This window comes from Centrocercus urophasianus, unplaced genomic scaffold (genome assembly GCF_019232065.1).
Source record: "Centrocercus urophasianus isolate 14NV4802_14NV808 unplaced genomic scaffold, USGS_Curo_1.0 seq_37, whole genome shotgun sequence".
Classification (NCBI taxonomy): Eukaryota; Metazoa; Chordata; class Aves; order Galliformes; family Phasianidae; genus Centrocercus; species Centrocercus urophasianus.
In genome coordinates, this window is record NW_024884944.1 from 1,152,013 (window position 1) to 1,170,328 (window position 18,316).

At 48.7% G+C, this 18,316-nt stretch overlaps 1 protein-coding gene across 5 annotated transcripts in view; it reads right to left on the bottom strand.

The window, feature by feature from the left end:
* ARHGAP32 (Rho GTPase activating protein 32) overlaps positions 1-18,316 on the bottom strand; it is a 171,301-nt gene that overhangs the window by 20,710 nt on the left and 132,275 nt on the right. For 3 of the 5 annotated variants that reach the window (XM_042832071.1, XM_042832070.1, XM_042832072.1), the window contains one exon: positions 4,405-4,554. In XM_042832071.1, the coding sequence (XP_042688005.1) occupies positions 4,405-4,554 (150 nt within the window). Of the gene's footprint in view, positions 1-4,404; positions 4,555-12,343; positions 12,421-13,919; positions 13,956-18,316 lie in introns of those variants that run through there. The other 2 variants (XM_042832074.1, XM_042832073.1) reach the window with 2 other exon arrangements.

The window sequence follows — 18,316 nt, forward strand, 5'->3', positions numbered from 1 at the left end:
AGCCATGTTTACAGAGCACCGTGACGTCAGCAACATGCTCAGCATCACACGTCTATCTGTGCTAGGGAATTCCTGCTTTCAGCTGCCATGCTTACTGCTTTTACATCCAAGATAGGCGTTGTTGTATGGCACGTCCATCTCCCAGGTGGTATCCACTTAACTCTCTGCAGTTGTTTGCATGCATGCACCCGTTAAACGGAATGAATATACTACAGATACATTCCTACACAGACCATTTAGACCAATCACACCACAGTGAGTTAAGGGGGGCAAAGCAGGAGCAGAGTGAGGGGTAACAGAGCAGCAATTCCTGCGTGGAAGGAAACATTTTTTTTTTCTCCTGTTTGTTCCCCCTGCAGCTGCAGCGTCTCAAAATGCAAATTAATTTTCAACTCCCTGCTGTCCCCTGGGTCATTCAGGCATAAAGAATGCCTCTCCTCACTGCTGTAGGCATGGTGAAAGGGAGGGGACTGAGAAATTGTCTCTTTTCTTAACTGCCAGAGCTTGTACTGCCTTCCCAGTTCACCCTTTTTGCAACTACTTCCCCAAAAACAAGTAATTCTCTGTGGGAACCCCACATACCTCTTTGTGATGCTAACCCCATACCCAGCAATCTCGAGTTCCAGCAATTGAGAGGGCAGATGATGAAGCAATAACAGCGCTTGTTATGGTTGGAAAACTGCCCCAAATAGCTCAGAACTGTTGGCGTTTAGAAGTATCAACTGGTGCTCGACGGGGTTTGTGCATCTGCAGAAAGTGGGATATTCTCTACTCTCATGCACACTGGGACAGCCACCGCTGCAGGGTCCGTCCTGCTGTGGGTGTCTGTGCAGAGCTGCCAGCTCTGAAGAAATGCCCGGGCACACAAAGCACAGCAGCTCTGCATGCTTTTACACAAGTGCTCAGGTGGCACTTTTTGACATGTTTAGATCTGTGAAATTATGCAAATTCAATTAAGGAATAAGTGCTGCCTCAGAATGCATCGTCAGAGCCATTTTTTTCTGAGTCTACACTGCATGCAGAGCTGAGGCCAACAGGTGCTCAGATGCACGAGAATGTGCTGAGGTAGGATGGTGTTTCTTCACTGCAAAACATTAAGCAAATAGGAAATGGTAGAGGTCCATCAGATCCTGGTTTGGGCTCTGACACACAGCTCAGATGTTCAGATCTCCCCTTTGCCATTGGCTCCTCAAGAACAAGATAAATGACTTGGGGAGGATAAGAAGTGTACTGTGACTCTGTGACATGAAGCATATAAAAAGCTTTCAAAGTTTCAAGTACTGAAAAACGTTTACGGATGGAGAATCACATCCTCACCACCTAGGAGTGCTGTCCTCTGAGCTCATTCAGGCCCTGGCAGACCTGTTACCACTTCTCTTTAACTGAACAAAGTATTTCAGAGAGAATCTCCTCCTTCACTTTTGGTCTTCTCAACAGGACTGTACCATACAGATACTATTAAAGGAGATGAGTTTCATCAGTATCTGCATTACAAGGCAGGTTCATTGGGAAGCACCTGGTGCACCTACTGCTTTGTGAGCTGTAACATCGAGAGGAATCCTGCCCTTACCCAGTGTTCTGTTTATGCCTCTCTTCCCACAGCTACCTGAGGGCATTAGGAATTGCACCAAAGCAGTAAGCATGCATTATCTTTCCTGTGGCACCAATGGGAAGTTAGGATACAGGTGGGTGCTGTTAAGAAGCTTACCTGAAGAGCACAATAGCCACCAGAAGAGAACAACCCCCTCCCTAGTAAGCAGTTGTTGCCAGTGCCCAATACATAACAGCATCATGTACGCTCTAATTTGATCATGCAGGCAGTTTGGAAAGGACTCAGCTTTAATTTTTTTCAATGCTGCCCAACTTGTCACAAATAATTGATAATAAATTTGGGGAATTGGGGATAATGCGAGGAACAGAGACCAAGAATCAGGAGCGTTAATAAGCTTTGTCTTCTGTTGGCATTTTATTTTTCAGCACGAAAAGCAACACCTCCTCCTGCATCTAAAGCACAAAGAGGAGATTACAGCTCCTCTGATGGGAAAACTGGAAATCATAAACTGTGCCATTTCTACACCCTCCTTGTCCAGTTAAGGAAGCTGATAAACTATCAATGCAGCAAATGCACAAAGATGTATCAATGCAACGCAGACAAGAGGAGGAACAAAACACATCATTTGCTTTTAGCCTACAAAATCCACTGTGAATAGAGCTGACTTTGCTGGATGGATTTTGTCATGAGTAAGAGGATACATCAGGGTTAGCCTGCACCCAACTCCAACTGCCCAGAGAGAAGCAATATTTCCATCCAGTGTAGGGCAACAGGAGCTTTTCAGTGCAGGCAAACAACTGCCAGGATTTACACCTCAGCCTCTGTAATCCAAGTGATTCCAGCCCGTTATCCCCCACACACCTGAACACCCTGCACATCCCTGCACAGGGATCCCTTAGCTTTGGTCCAGGAGCTCGCTGCATCTCAGTGCAGCACCCAACCAGCTGCTATCAGGACCTGCAGGGCTCCATCAGCAGCCCCTGCACAGCCCACAGCAACCACAGCACCGTGTGCAGCCACAGAGCAGGGACAGAAATGTTCCCCAACCTTCTGAGGCGCAACTGAGGACGCGGTACGGATGCTGCAATGCAGCATTTAAGCAGCTCCCACGCTAAACAAACACATCCTCCACCAGCACAGATCTGTCTAATTGGGGTCGGGCTACATTTCAGTTCTGTTTGGTTTCCTTTGAGAGAAAAAAAATCAGGGGAAATAAAAGGCTGCCTACTCACTTGAGGGCACAGAGACTTCACCACTGGGGACTGCGCTGGATTTGCTGCACCTTGCAGCTCTGTACAACAAAGCACCAGGGGCACAGATTGCACTGGGAATGTCCCTCAGGATGATGCAGAATGAGCTGCTCCCTGCTGAGCACGGTCTGCTTTCAAGTGGCGGCAGGGAAAGCACTCAAAGCCCAGAAGAGCCAACAAATGAGTAATGCACTAAAATTAAATGGAGATGGTGCTCCCAAGGCAGGCTGAGATGGCCATTGGGTGTGGATTGCATAAGGCAGCATGCTTGAGGGGTGCACCACCATGGCCTTGGCTAGATTTAAACCCAAGAGAAAAGTCAAAAATCCCTCACATCAAAACTGGTTTTACTCCTACAGACATCATCCCACCAGTCAGCACTTCCACATGGAACTAGAAGGGCAGGCTATGCTGCTTTCACTGCAAACAATGTGCCCGTGTACCACTAACACAAAATGGCCCAAAGTGTAAACACACTACAAACTGGAATTTAAAAAATAACAAAAAAAAAAACAACACAAACCTGAACCCTAAACCAGGATGTTACAGTTGCCAGCCCATAATCACTGCAATCCCCAACATGAGTCACCAGTCATAAAGGGAGATTTTAAGGCGCAGTACTCATCCCTACTGCTGTTCTTGCAAACATTTTTTACCATCCTTACCTCCCTCCCTATGCCTGTTTATAGGGTTACTTCTCAGGTGCCTACACAACAATTAAAAAATTGACAAATTGCATCATCAAAAACGAAAAGGCAATAGCAACAACAGCCTGCTTGCATCCTATCACACCCAGCCACCCTCCCCTGGGAGAAACTCCAGTAAGCAGAGCCATTATGTCCTGCAGTTCTGCAGACACAAGTTCTGTCACGCCAGCCTGAGATGCATTTTCTGCCTCAGTGAAGCCCAAACTCAAAAATTCAGGGGAACTAAGATAAAGCTTTGCCTATCAGGGAGCTGAAAGCAGAGCACACCTACGGAGCTCTGCAGGATGCTGTCACCTGGACTCCTGTTGCACCAATAAAATCACTGCTGTATCACTTTCCTCCTGGACACCTCATGCCAATGCATTCTCCTTCTGACAGAGGTGCAGAAGGAGAGTGCTGCTGGCTGTGCTCACAGAAAGACAACATTCTGCAGGAGGTTGTTTGCACGTTCTGCTTTGTTTGCACGTTCCCTCTGGGTGCACAGACATGCAATGCAACTTCCAGCTACACCACTTGAGCCCGCTGCCTCAGTTCATTTAACAAAGCATCAGACCTCTCAGCTGTTGCCCTTCCATCTCACTTTTACCCTCTCCATCTACTCTTCTCTCACCACAACAGTGAATCCTCTCACATACACAGCAATGTTTATTTCCCTGCCAAAAAAATATTTAGCATTTATTCAAAGACTTCAAGAGATGGAGAGCTCATCTCCAGTGCTCCCACGCCAAACCATCACGTTCGCCTCCAATTAGTATTAGCCTCAATTAATCTTTCAGCCATCAATTCCCATCACATATTTCTCCACTGGTACCAACCTGCCCATTGCTAGATATGATCCCTTTTTCACGTTTACATTCTCAGCAGAGGAAGAAATCAGCATTGAGCTGCTCCTTACCATCCTGGCCAGAGTTGAGCAGATGCTCTCCCAGGTCACAGCCGAACACCCTTTCCTTCAGGATCCCCCTCTGTTTCAGTTTCTGTTTGGTTGGGCGGGACTTCATGAAGGAACGAAGGAAGGTGATGAGCTTGCCGTGTTTCTTTGACACTGCACAACAAAATGAAGAAAGTAATTCGTTTCAGATTGGGCTCAGTTGGACGAGGCCGAGCACAACACATCCGATGTTGCAAGTTAAAACTGTAAGAACACTACTAACAATCACGTGCCCAAGGAGGCTGTGGATGCCCCATCCATGGAGGCATCCAAGGCCAGGCTGGATGTGGCTCTGGGCGGCCTGGTCTGCTGGTTGGTGACCCTGCACATAGCAGGGGGTTCAAACTAGATGATCATTGCGGTCCTTTTCAACCCAGGCCATTCTATGACTCTATGTCATGCAGATAAAAGACATTTTCTAAAGTCCGGTAATAAAGAGTTGGCTTTTGTTCTGACTCTTGGGCAGCAGAGATGACGTGGGAGCTGTAAGGAAAGCATTTAACACAAAGAAACACTGATCTGGAATGTGGCTTTGGGTGAGAATTAGTGCCCATGGATGGGCAGCACCATGCTGCAGTGTTCACCTGTGCAGAAGGAACAAGGCTGAGCTAGCAAAACATGCTTTTGCATCAGGTCCCTTTTAGCAGCTTGACAGCACCACAGTGATACGCAGCACCAAAATACATCTGAACACCTGACATCCCCACATCCCCAGCAAAACCCAGGTCTGCATTCTCAGCACTCCAACCAAAACATTTAATGAAACGTAGAAGCAGTGAGCAGGACAAACTGTGATGATGGGGACTTTAATTACAGGAATGTTTTCAGTTTGATGGGGCTCTTTAATTACACACAACAAACGAGCAGACCATGCTGACACACCAAACAAAGCTGGGGCAGATTTTGGTTGTGCCCATGACAGTGCAGTAACAGCTCCTTTATCAGCTCCCACCAGCCCTGCCCAAAGGCAGAGTCTCATCCTGACCTGTGTGCAGCCATACAGGGTTACACCATTGGGATGCTGTGATAATGCCTCCAGGGCTGGCAGACCCAGTACAGACCTTTCTACCAGTCTGACAAATAATACACACGTACTCACTGAATCATTTCATACACAATGCATGCAGTTCTTGCTTGACTTAATGAAAACCAAATCCATCAGATAATGGAAGAACTGAGAAAAACATCCAATCCCAATGCTGCAGAAATGATGACTCTGTGGCAGCACCTCTGACCAGCAGCACAGTGCAGTGCATACATTGCAGTGATGCCAGGGAGTGCTTTGCTTGGCACTGACACACACTTACACCTCTGTGCACAACGGAGACCCTTTTCAGACAGAATCAATCTGCTCTTAGGCTGCTCAGCACAGGTTAAAATAACTGTTGTGTTTTCTGCACCATTAAGCAGAGCCCTGCAAACACAGTGCAGCAATCCATGACAGAGCCAGGCAGTGGTTGGGCAGACAAAGGAACCCAAGCTTTGCCTATCCCAGCCCAGGGGAACAGCTGCATGCTTCCTTGCTTAAACAGCTTTCTCTGAATCACTGCCCTCCCTGGGAGAGTTTCTCAGCCTTAAGCAACTTCTGGGGCTTACACATAGGCAGGAATGATTCACTGATAAGAGGAGTCAGGCTTCTTTGGAGTGGGGGGAGAAAATGTGAGAGAACTCCAGCACTGCTCTCCTTGCTGACAGTTTATCAAAAGGAACAAAAAAAGCACGTAGGTGTCTGATCAGGATAAGCTATCACAAGAACACAGGAGGCTGTCAGGTTTGCTGTCTTGGGGCCAATAGCAATAAAGGAGAAATGCTTTCCATCCCACTTCCAGCTCTTCTGGCATCATTTGACCCTCAAACCAGCAAAGCATATCCAAAGAGATTTCATTTCTGATTCATTTCTGTTTTGATTAAGCTAGCACAGCAGTCCCAGTTTCTGTATAAACACTGACACCCAGGTTGCTACCAAGAATTCCACAGAATAAATGTTTTCTACTTCAGAACACCGCACCAAAACCTCTGCTGTCAGCTCCAGCAGCAGCAAGGGCATCAATGTGCCAACCCAGTGCTCCAGCTCTGCCAGCCCAAACTGAGGAGTGCAACAACATAATGGACCCAGGGAGAGGATCTACACCAGAAACAGACCTAAAACTGTTCCAGGCTATGGAAATCTGGACAAACTACTGAACCCTTTCCTACTCTTCTTCATCAGCCTATCTGTACATTCCTGGGGCTGCAGAATCAGCAACAGAAATAACTAAAACAACTAAGCGAAAATCCTAATATTTAGCCACATTACTTTCCATCTCAAATGCAAACGCTGTAAAACAAGTTGTTTATCAAGAAGCTGCAGCTCTCCTAGAAAGAAGAGGGCTGATCTCCCTCCAAGGGCAGGTTTGGCCAAGCAAGCAAAGGCAAACTGTCAGCCACAGTGAGAATGGCTGCGAGAAAAAATAATAACAGTCAAAAAATAACCCAAGGTTGGACTACTTTTAAAGTTTTGCTGGCAAGAATACGTCAATTAGGAGTGCAAAAAATACCACACCCTTCAGTGCCACAGCTGTGCTGGCCAAAGCCTTTGTGCACGGAGGGAAAAGCAGCAGAGCTCCGTGCCAGGCTTGCTGTGGCTCTGGGAAGCTGCCATCGCTGATCAATCTGTGCCGTTGTTGCCATTCCACCCAGTCTTTGTAGTGTAAGCAAGGCCCCAAACTCCCCTGACATTGATAAAAACTATTAAATAACAATTACTTCATTAAAAGCAGGGCTTGCTCGCCCTCATGCCGCAGACTGTAAAGCACTTCAGGATATTCTTTATGCAGCTCGTTTCCTGGAGAAATGTGTCAGCCAGCAGCTGCTTCAAAGCGCTTTCATGGCTGCAGATCAGCACAAAGTGCTTTTCCTGGGTTACTGAGGGCTGAGTGCCCACGTGGATCACTTAGGACACACTGAGGAGTTGCCCACCTTCCTTCGAGCATCGCAGCACTCCTTCTGGGTTCCCGCATCCCCTTGCAGGGCTGCACTGGGAGCTGAATCATGGAAGTGAGCTGGATCAAAGCAACCTGCTGAACCAGCAGTATCATGGATGGGCTGTGAAACTCTAAGGGAGACCATTTCTGAAATGTAGTATTTAATTATTTGTTGTCCACTGCAGCACAAGCAGAATGAGCTCTGCCTCCTGACCCCTTGGCTTTTAATCACGGGGACCAAAGAGGAGAATTCTCTCAATAAACGCAGCCTGACTGTGTAACCAAATCTTTCTGCGCTTTTCCCCTCTCCTTTTCAGTCATTTCTCACTGCAGCAGTCTGAGAACAAAATAAAGTACAGACAACGTTGTACGATGAGACACTTGCATCCTGGGAGAGCATCTCCTGCCTCTTCTCAGAGAATGGGGAAATTAAGAGAAGCAGACACGAGCAGCTCTCAGCACTTGCAGTTTATGCGCGCATAAGAGCAAAGTGCTCACAGACACACAGCACCAAACTTCGAGCAGGATAATGGCAGCTTCCTATGGCACATCCTCACACATCCACTGCCTGTCCCCTTCCAACCCACTCCTGGAAATAAACCCCCTCCACGGGATTGTTGATAGCAGCATGTTTTCTAATAGACAATTGGACTCTGGGAGAAGATCTGAGCTGCTCGCTGACCCACATTCCAGCACACATCACTGTTTGTTTCTCCTGCTCCCCCCAGGAGCTGCGTGCAGCTGAGCCCAAGCAGCCCCTGCTAAGAGCTGCTGCAGAGCTAAGGGCAAAGCAGGGCCACGTGCTTGGGTCATAACACATCAACAAACTGCAACACCCAGACACAAAATCAAAGATGGAATCAAGAGGTGTGGGAATGTCATAAAAAAAAAAAAAAAGCACAGCGAGGGATTGCGAAATGAAAGGAAATCCATCCCCTCTGATGAGAGATTTACAGTAAGGCGAGCTGAAATCATTCCAGTCTATCAGCCCCCAGAGACCCATTTTCCTCCAAAATTAAATTCTATTGTGGGGAGAGAAAGAGCAGCAATGGGAACCAGGAACATATCAAAACTCAGCGGAGCTGCCACCTATCTGATATGCTCCTGATCCTGCACACTGACTGCAAACAGGTTTACCTGCACAACCACTGCTGAGCAGACTTAGCTCAGCTGCTTCCCCTCAGAGCAGATCTCTCGAGCTCTTCTTAAAAACTCAGTCAATATTTTTAATATCCTTCCCTTCACACTTAGCAAGACGTGCTCTGTGGACCCACATCTTACTGGAGAGAAATCATACAAAGCCAAGAACTGAGTCACATCTCCCAGTTCTCTGTCATGTTCCTTAGCAACGGGGCATTTTGCTTCTTCCCTCCTGCCACAACAGATTCTATTTTGGAAGCTAATTTATACAGCCCTAAAAACCCAACCAGAATTTGGAACCACGCGCCATCACACTCCTTTAGCTCTTGAACGGGACCAACCACCACATCAGTAACCACACCACTGGGCTCCCTTGCTGGCCATAAAGATTTTTAGGAAGATTTCAGAATTCCAGAGATCTAAGTCTAAAAATATCCTTCTACCTCATATCTAATAGCCTTGATAAGTGTGTATTTGCTTATTTGCTCAGTGAAAGCAAACGACGACGGCTGAGCACCGTGATGCTGCAGCATTTACCAGCTGACATCAACTGAGGCCAGCCTCTGTGTCACAAGAAGCCAGAAAATAGGTTAAAAGTGCTTCATTTCATTCTCATTCGATAAAAATCATCAGAAATAAGTAGGATGGTCAGAACAGACCAAGAACAAGCACATAATTTCAGCTATTCTGAAGCACCACAACCATGGAGAGATCATTCAGACTGGTAAGTAACGTTGCTGCTCTTGTTCACAAAGCCTAATGAAGTGCACATCTGTGATGGTGCACACACACATCACCCATAGTTTGAACAGTCTGGAGATGGCTTCTATGCCTCCAGGAGGAAATACATAGAAGAATCATTCACACTGACAGAAACTCTTCCCAGGCACTTTGCTGCCGAATTTTCTGGAGTATTCACAATGGGACAACAGCAGGAAGTGCGAGGCCAGGCGCATCACCTGCCCACAGACAGGGAAGTCTGGTACCAAGAAATCTGCAGCACTTTCCAGGTAAAGAGATGCCCGACCTTTTCATCAACTCAGAGGCCATAAATGAGCATGAAGATCATATGATCTCCTGAGGAAACAGGACATCTCAGAATTCATTTCTTGAAGGAGAGCATCTCTACACTGGGGGAAGCAGTATGTGGTCAGGAAACATAAATCACAGCTGAAGGCTAAATGAGAAAAGAGAGAGGTATCAAAGGTACACGAGCTGACAAGGTCAACCCGTTAATTCTATCAACCTATTAATTCTATTAACATGCTTCCCTTATATTTGGGGAAAAAAAGCAGCACTAATAGTGGTAGTGACAAAGCAGCAGGGATGGGCTTCAGTCAGGTAATGCAGGTCCTTGCAATGGGAGTGGGGAAAAGGTAACAGCCAGGCAACACCAGGGCAGCAGCGGGATGAGGAGCGTGAGCTGGGAGATGCAGAGCTAGGAGAAAAGGAGCAGAAGGGACACCTGCACTATTTTTTTTCCTGTCTTTTTTTTGTTCGTTCTACACTATGTCAAACCTCTACGTATCCCAGAGGAGCTCAGTGCAGCCCTCCTGCTTATCTTGCTCACCTTGGGGATTAATGATCCTCCTGAAAAGCCATGCTCTGGCAGAGGCAGTGCATCACTAGCACAACCGAATCTCTATCTGTCCACCAGGGACACCAACAGCTCCCAGCCTCGCTCTGACTAGAAGGAGAACTGCTTTGCCCTACCTTATTCTTGCTGCCTGCAAACCCCAGCCAAATGCCCCGTGCTGTACCCTGTCCTGACCAAAAAGCTTCAGAACACCCTGAAGTCAGAGCGTGGCTGCTGGCTCCTCACCCACACTGCTGACACAAACAGCAGCACTGCTGCAGGGGATTGTCCAAAAACCTGACAGTAACCAAAGCCAACTCTGAGTGCCATCAAGACACACGCAGACCAGAGCCTTCACTTGTCATCCAAGCCCAGTTCTGACATCAGCCAAACCAGGATAACCGGAGTGACTGCAGTCAAGTTCCTCCAGTTCTGCATGCAGCTCTCTTTGGCTCAGGTGGTGGGAGGAGGCAAGCAGTGAAAAAAGACCCGACATGAATCACCGAACAGCAGAAGCTGAATAACAGCGAGTTTGCCAGGTGAGACCCAGTTCTGGACTGAGAGGGAGTCTGCTCTCATGTCAGGCACTGGAAAAAGAGCTGCTGTTCCCTCAGAAAGGGATGTGAGCAACCCACCTGGGCTGAGGAGGGCTCAGCTCAGGGCTCATCTCCCTTCCCCCAAACCACACGGCCAAACCCAGCACAGACCTGTCACACTGGGAGCACTGCATGCCTCCCAGTTCTTGTTGCAGCTCTCCCAGGCTGGCACTGAAGATCCCTATCTCCATTTCCATTAGCCAGAGGGCAGATGTTTACCATCCACACCAGCCACTTCCACACTGCCGTGACCTACTCTGCCAGGGTTGACATCAGGACAGTTCTTTGCCTATTCACAACCCTGACTTTTTCAACTGTTTCTACTTCAGCTATTGACTCCCACATTAACCCCCAGGATTCTGGCTTTGGAAGCCAAATCTGCACTCGCCTGGAGAGGAAATGATACTGAACACAAGTAACACAGAACACATTCATGTCAGTCACTTTATACGGCACCGAGGATGAGAATTATGTATTCCCATACATCTCCTTACACTCCTGAAGCATACAAAAGCTTTACTGAAAATCAGGCCCAACGCATTTGTGGACTCGCAGCAAACTACATCTACTTTCTAAGACTCAGGAATGCAGACATTGCATTGTTCTGCATGTTTTATTCTTCTCCTTTTTCATACCAGCCCAGAGCTTTGATTTCCAGTGGCTCTTTCATCATGCCTGTGTGGTGCCCGGAACAAAGGAGGTCAAGGAGGAGTGCAAAGGGAAGGCCTCCTGCCTGCTCTCTCATAAATAATAAGACCCCGCAGGGCACTTGGTCCTTAAAATAGCCCGTAGCTTCTAGGAGGCTTTCTGAACAAATAGGAACAGACGAGCCGTGGCTCTTTGCAATGAGGCAGCTATGATCCCACTAACTGCTCCTCCTGGGAATTTTGTTTCCCAGAGCTGCACTCGGTGCCCCGGGGCTCGGGCACACAATGGACGAGCAGTTCTAAATAGGAAACCCCATTTTGCAAACAATACCATCCATAATATTAATGCTTGGGAATGCATCCTACATCCTCCAAGCGCCGGTCTGAGAGGAGAGGGGAAACAAAGTGATATGCAAAGGTCTATTGAAATGCAAATGTTAGACATGCCCATCTGTCAGCCGCCTCTTTGGAGGGGTTTAAACCCGTGGGTAACCCCGGTCAGCAGAGCACGCACATGGAAGGGGGTCTGGGAGCTCCGGAATTCTTCCTCCCCTGGGATCGCGGTGGGAATCCTCACACCAACCCTCCCAGATCCAAAATGAACTCCTTATCAGCTCCGGCCTGCTACACACCCATGGCCTGAGCCTAAGTGCAATAAACACAGTTTATGGCTGCGGATCTAGGAAGCAGGAAGGTGCGACAGAAACCTGAAACCAGAGGTTTGTAAAAGCGAAGCAGAAGTAAAGTGGCAAAAAGGGGAGGCGTGCGGGCTTCCACCGGCCTCTGCTACGGGCACAGCGCCGGGCTGCGGCTGCCATCCCGCACAGCGCACAGCCGCGCTCGGTAGGAAAAGCCGTCTAAAGACGTTCCCCAAAGCGGCAAATCGAAGACCTGTCAAGTTACTAGGCAACAAGTGGCCGCCGGGACCGACAAACGCAAACCTTACATAAGGAAGGAACCGGAGCCGCTCCGCTCCCTTACCTCCCCGACGTGCTCCGGCGGCAGCGCCCGCCCGGCTCCGCGCAGCCCGGGACTCCCGCGGCTCTCACTGCAGCCGGCGCGGATCGGAGCGGAGGTTCGGAGCTCACCGCCCCCGAGATCCTTCAGGCCCCTCCCCGGCACGGCGCCCCGCCGCCCGGCTCCACCTCCGCAGGTGCCTCCTTCCACCCTCAGCCGGGGACGGAGCGCAGAGGGACGCGGCTCTGTTCGGGCAGCGCTCCTGACGGCCCCGATCGCGTCCCCTCCCCTCCCAACCTCCGTTATCGAGACGGGTTTGCCCACAGCTTTCCCATTCCTCGCACGGAGCTAAACTGCGCTTCACAGTACAGAGGGTACAGAGAACTCCGGGCTAAGGTCAAAGGCCTGCTAACGGCTGCTATGGGACGCCTGTTCACCCCCCCGCGCCCGGGCGGAGCCTTCCCCAGGAGCCAGCAGGGATCTGCTGCCCAACCCGGGCACGGCCGGACCGGACCTGAGCACCGGGAGCTTCGCTTCTCTCCCGACCGCAGCGCTAAGGAAGCAGCGCTCCTTCCCACCCGCTTGGCTGCGAACCAACACGCTTTGTGACCGCGCCGATCTGATCGCTGAGAAAAAAAATAAATAAATAAAATATTTCTGTTCCGAATTCTGCCCAGGTCTGTTGTTTAAAACCAAAGCCAAACCACACAGAGCGTTTTGCCGTGACCTCATTTATAGCCTGATTTCCAACCCCGACTGTATCAGCACCCCCAGCCCCGAGCAGAAAGCACAGGGCAGTGGGGACAAAACCTGGCAGGGCTGAGCCCCGCAGCCCCGCTTCTCTCCGCTGAATGGCATTACCTGCATCTGCTTGAGGAATTAATGCTGTGCAATGTTGAGCCACGCTGACCCCCAGCACCTCAGTTCACTTCATCAATCCATCTCAGAACCGTGGGCTCACCGGGTCAGTTGGGCAACCTCAGGGTCAGGAGATTAAAGAGGAATCTGCTTCTGTGTATGCAGACATGCATCAGGAGGTGAAACACTTATTTCGCTGTTCAAATGTGTTATTTTCAGAATTGCTTGCTGACTCATATCTCCTAATAACGCTTTTCTCCAGCTACTTACTCAGTATTTATTGCTGGATCGTTTTGCTTGGACTGTGACCACATCACATTTCTTTTTTCCTTAGCAGCCAACCATGACTGCTGGAATCCGGCTGTGTGTGTGCCCAGGTACAGCCACTGCACATACAGAACCCACATCCTGCTCCCAGGAACGTTCTTCCTATCAAACCCACTGATAACCATCACTACAATCCCAACACAAACAGCAAACGGATGCAGAAGAAGCAACGTTATCCAAAATTCACAGGCAGAAGGCACACACAGCAATTCAGAACAGAAAATCAGCCCTCACAGGGCTGCAGAGCAGTCATACAGATGCTCAAAACTGACAGGAAAACAAGTCTGCTTCTTTGGGTTTTTTTACTGTAGGACCCAACGCATCTGAGTGCATTGTGACATTCATTCACAAAGCTATAAAAAAAAGCAGTTAGGAATGACACAGAACAAGTGGGGAAGAGAGGACTTCAACTCACCTTCCCTTTAGCAAAAGCAAGTTCCCATGAGAACAGGTCAAAGAATTTGATGCAAGCTTTCTGCTGCAGTTACAGGATTCAGTGCTGAAGAAGAATGAGCCCGACACCGACACGAGTTCTTAAATGAAATCCTGCAGATGAAACTTCAGATCAGCCGAGTCTTCCAGACTAATCATAGACACAAGCTGAAGGGGGGCAAACCCTAAAGACCAGAGCAATGCTGTGATCTCTGCCGTGCTGCAGCTTAACGTCGCTGCTGGGGGGAGGGAGGGAGAGCAGAGAGGAAGGAGGGATGGCAGGGCACGGCGCACAGCAGAAGCTTGTAAGCAGAGGTTTGATGTGAGCATCGCTGTGACCCTGTGCCACCGCCAGGAGAGGTCAGAGCCACCGGCTAGGGCTGAAGCCACCTGGAGAGCTTTCTGTTGTGGCTCAACAACTTGGCTCCTGCACTCATCCAATTAGTCAGGAATGATTCACAATTATGCACGGAAAAGGAGAGCAGAACCGACCACCTTTCTGCCAGGAATTCAGAGCTCTTAGCACAAACACAGAGCTTTGCTCAAGCCAACTATTCGTAGAGCCGAGTCCTGCTCTGACAGAGCTTGTGAGAAAGCCTCTTTTTAAAATAACAAGAACTTCCAACTGGAACACATGGAGAGCAGTGAGAAGGAGCACAGAGCACTGGCCGCCCCAGCACCACCCCCTGCAAATACCTTCAGTTCCATGAGAGAAGCACTAATGCAGTGCTTTCATGTTACTGACAGGATACACAGACTGTGCACTGATTTATACACCACCATTATTGCTTTCCTTTTCCAGCTCAGACACCCCAAGAAACACGGCCCAGGCTCACCACACATCCACCCCTTGAATATTGGGAGCTCAAAGCTACCAGCTATGGGTCCCAGGGAGCCTGCAGTGATCTCACCCAGAAGAAACGGCACAGAGGAAGTGCAGAAATCACAGAACAACAGAATGGCCAGGGTTGGAAGGGACCTCAAGGATCACGAATCTCCAACCTCCCTGCCACATGCAGGGCCACCAACCTCCCCATTTAAAACTAGAATCAATCAATCTGCATCTTCCTTCTCCCCATGCTGGGGTGTGCAGAACTCGCTCCCTGAGCACAGGGCTGCTACCTTTTTCTTCCTTGCAGCACGACCGGCTACGCCAGGAAAAACACGAGCGTGGATCTGGCCCAGGTTGGACACAGAGGCTTCATTCACTGCTGTCCCACACCTGTGCTGTCACTGTGCCACGAGGTGCAGAGCAATCAGCCCTCTGCTCACCACGCACGTGACTGCACAGGCAATGCTCACGTGAGGTAAAGCACTTGCTTTGCACACACGGCTGTTTGTTTCTGCAATTACAAAGGTTCTCTGGTGTGGGGGTTGGGAGGGAAGGAGAGGACGGGCAGGGCTTGGAGCTGACCTAGAAATTCAGCTAAAAAGGCAAAAAAAAAGAAATGCTGTGAATGAAACAGACAAAACCAAACTGCATCCATCTCCCCACCTCAGGTCCCCAGAAAGTGCAGATGCCCTTTTGGTGTAGCACAGGCTTTTCCTGTAGCTCTTTCCCCACACCGCAGAGCCTTTTGTAACACCCAAACCCTCTGTTCTCCTGGACGGAAACCATCACATCCAGAGAAGAAGAGAATTTCAATCAGTTTACTCACAAACACCAGATAACCATCACGACAAAACCAACAAAAATCTCTTTTTTTCCAGCGTGCCAACACCACATCAACTGCAAACATTACCAAAGACTCCAGACAGAGTCTGTGGGTAAGAAGCACATCCGTGGGTGCCTACAAACACTGCCCAAATGTGGGAGTTCTGCTTCCTACCACTGCCACAAACAGCTGCACCAGTCAAGGATTAAAGGATTAAGGAGGAAAAAACATTGACTTCCTAATGCTGTGTGTCCCCAGGAATTTATCTGCAACACTTAACATTCTTGCTCATCCCTCGCTTATGAGCTAGCCTGGGGTTTATAGATTGCATTTATGTGGTCAGTATTTCAGGTTTGCCACCGGAGGCTGAATTCAAAAACAAGTTACAGATAAAAGGATGTTCTCACAGTCACAGTATGCAGAAAAAAATACCTGATATTCATTCACTTTTAGGACTTGGTTTCAGTTGATTCCCCCAAACGGGGCAGAAGAGATGCTGCAGGAGCAGGCAGGCAGCTGCCATAGAAATGCAAACTACCTGCAAAATACTGCTAAATAAATTTGTCTTTTAAAGTAAGCATCCAACAAACCACTCATTACAGAAGAGAAATAAGGCCTTAAAGCCTGGTTAAAAAACAGTTCTTCCTTTGGTGACTCTAGAAGACAGCAATGGAAGAAAAGATGTGGATTTCAGCACTGGGACATCAGGAGCAGCTTTGCACATAGGAACCACAAGAAGACTGGTAGTTGAAGTACAAAAAGTTGTTTTCTGCTCTCTCTGTGCAACCGTGGATGCATTAGGAGCATTTACAGTGCCATAAAACTCCAGTATTTAACCACATTTCTTTTCTCTCTCATTCAAGCAAGTTCTTTCCTCCAGAACATGGTCTAAAATGAAGCAGTCTTTCTTAGCAACGTCTGCGTGCAGAATCAGTGATGGGATAAGGTCATGAAAAACAGCAAAAAAGGTGAGGTCAGATGAGATGAGCCAAGAAAACACCTAAATTCCCAGAGAAGTGGGGCTGCTGAGGATGCAGGTGGATGCAGGAATAGGGCTGCGTCAGCAATGACCACAGCACACGTCCAGCCTTCAGTTCTGGTACAAGCACACATGTGTTATATAAACACACTGCTGCAGTCGGTTTTCACATTGAAAACAGAGCTTTTAAAAATACACAGAATAGATCACAACCGAGTTTGGCCAATGCTGGAGGATGAATCACAGAGGGTTAAACACAACTGCAGCCTGCACACCTTTGGCAGGGCTGGGAGCTGCAGGCAGAGCTCCTTTAAGAGATGCTGTTGGTTTCTAAGTGCATCTCCTTCTCCAGTGCTCAGGAAGCAGCATCGCCCACCCTGTGCTCTCCAGCAGAACAGCAGCTGGAGCCCTGCATCCCCATTACCATGGTAACACAGCCCCATCTCCATGCCAACGGGCTGGAAGTGTGTACACAGGGAAAGGACATATGCATCTCTACATGCACGCATATATATTGCTTTTTTTAATATAGATAGGCACACACACAGTATTTGCATATCCAATTTTAAGACTGATTTACGACATCCCAGCAACACCCCAGAAGGAGCTGTGCGTGTAAGTGAGAGCTCAATGGCAAAACAGGACATTTGCAGGCACAGCAATAGGTTATTGCTGGGAGCCTCACATCGGCACTGGCAGGGCCTAAAAAGAGGCTGAGAAGCAGTTGCTTTGTTTCCCTGCTGTGTTCTGCCTTATGTCCAAAGTTTTACAAAGGCACGTGTCAGACTGAGCTCTGTTTCGGATTCTTGGATATCCTTCAGAGCATCAGTGCCACTGCCTGGTGCGTGCAGGGGGAAGAAAGGGAACAGAGAGATGGAAACAAGGGGGAAACCAGGAAGAAAGAAACGTATGGCTTTGGAAATCCATTGGGATCCAGGAATTCCCCACCCAGCGTGTCCCAGCTCAGGAACAACACACCAGGCATGCCTGAACTCTGCACAAGGCCCACCCTGCTGAGCAGCACAGCCAAACCTCTGCTTTGTTTGCAGCCCTTGCAGTGCCTGCTAAGCATGTGTTTATGGTTAAGCACTTTGTTGAGTCAGAAACAGGGCTGGAAGCTGTAGTGTGTCTTTATATAAACAGACAACGCTGATCCATTAGCGGCAATAATTAAAAATACCTCACAAATTTGTAAATTTGTTGTGTGCATAAATGGTTTTCTTACATATTCAGCTTTCCTCCATTTCTCACAGAGCTAAAGCAGACAGCTGCTTTATCTTACATTCCATCCCCTGCATTCACTGCCTAAGATGCAACATTTTCCTCTTGTCAGTGGTTTTTCCCCCCCAAAATCACTCACTGCACACAAGGCAGACTCAGCCTTTGCTGCCCCAGGCGTGAGCTTGGTGTTTGGATGGAATGCAGAAGACACAAAGCCCAGGAAATGTCATCCCCCCCAGGTCAGAGCAGTGATGCCATGCTGGCACTGCCCTGCTGAGGTCCCTTCCCAGCTGCTCAGAGGAACCACCAGCACACTGCACACTGCACTGCTGACCTTTCATCCCCAAACCTTTGTCCTCTCACTCCATAGGAGCTGAGAAAACACGATTTCTTCAAGGATTGGTCCATAGGTTTGTCAGTGCTGATACCAGTCCTCTGACCATGGACTGCTTTAGGAGCCCTGAGTGCGTTGTGTGTTTGCTCCCTGTCTGCTTCCACCCTGCAAACAGCACCTGCATTGCCTCA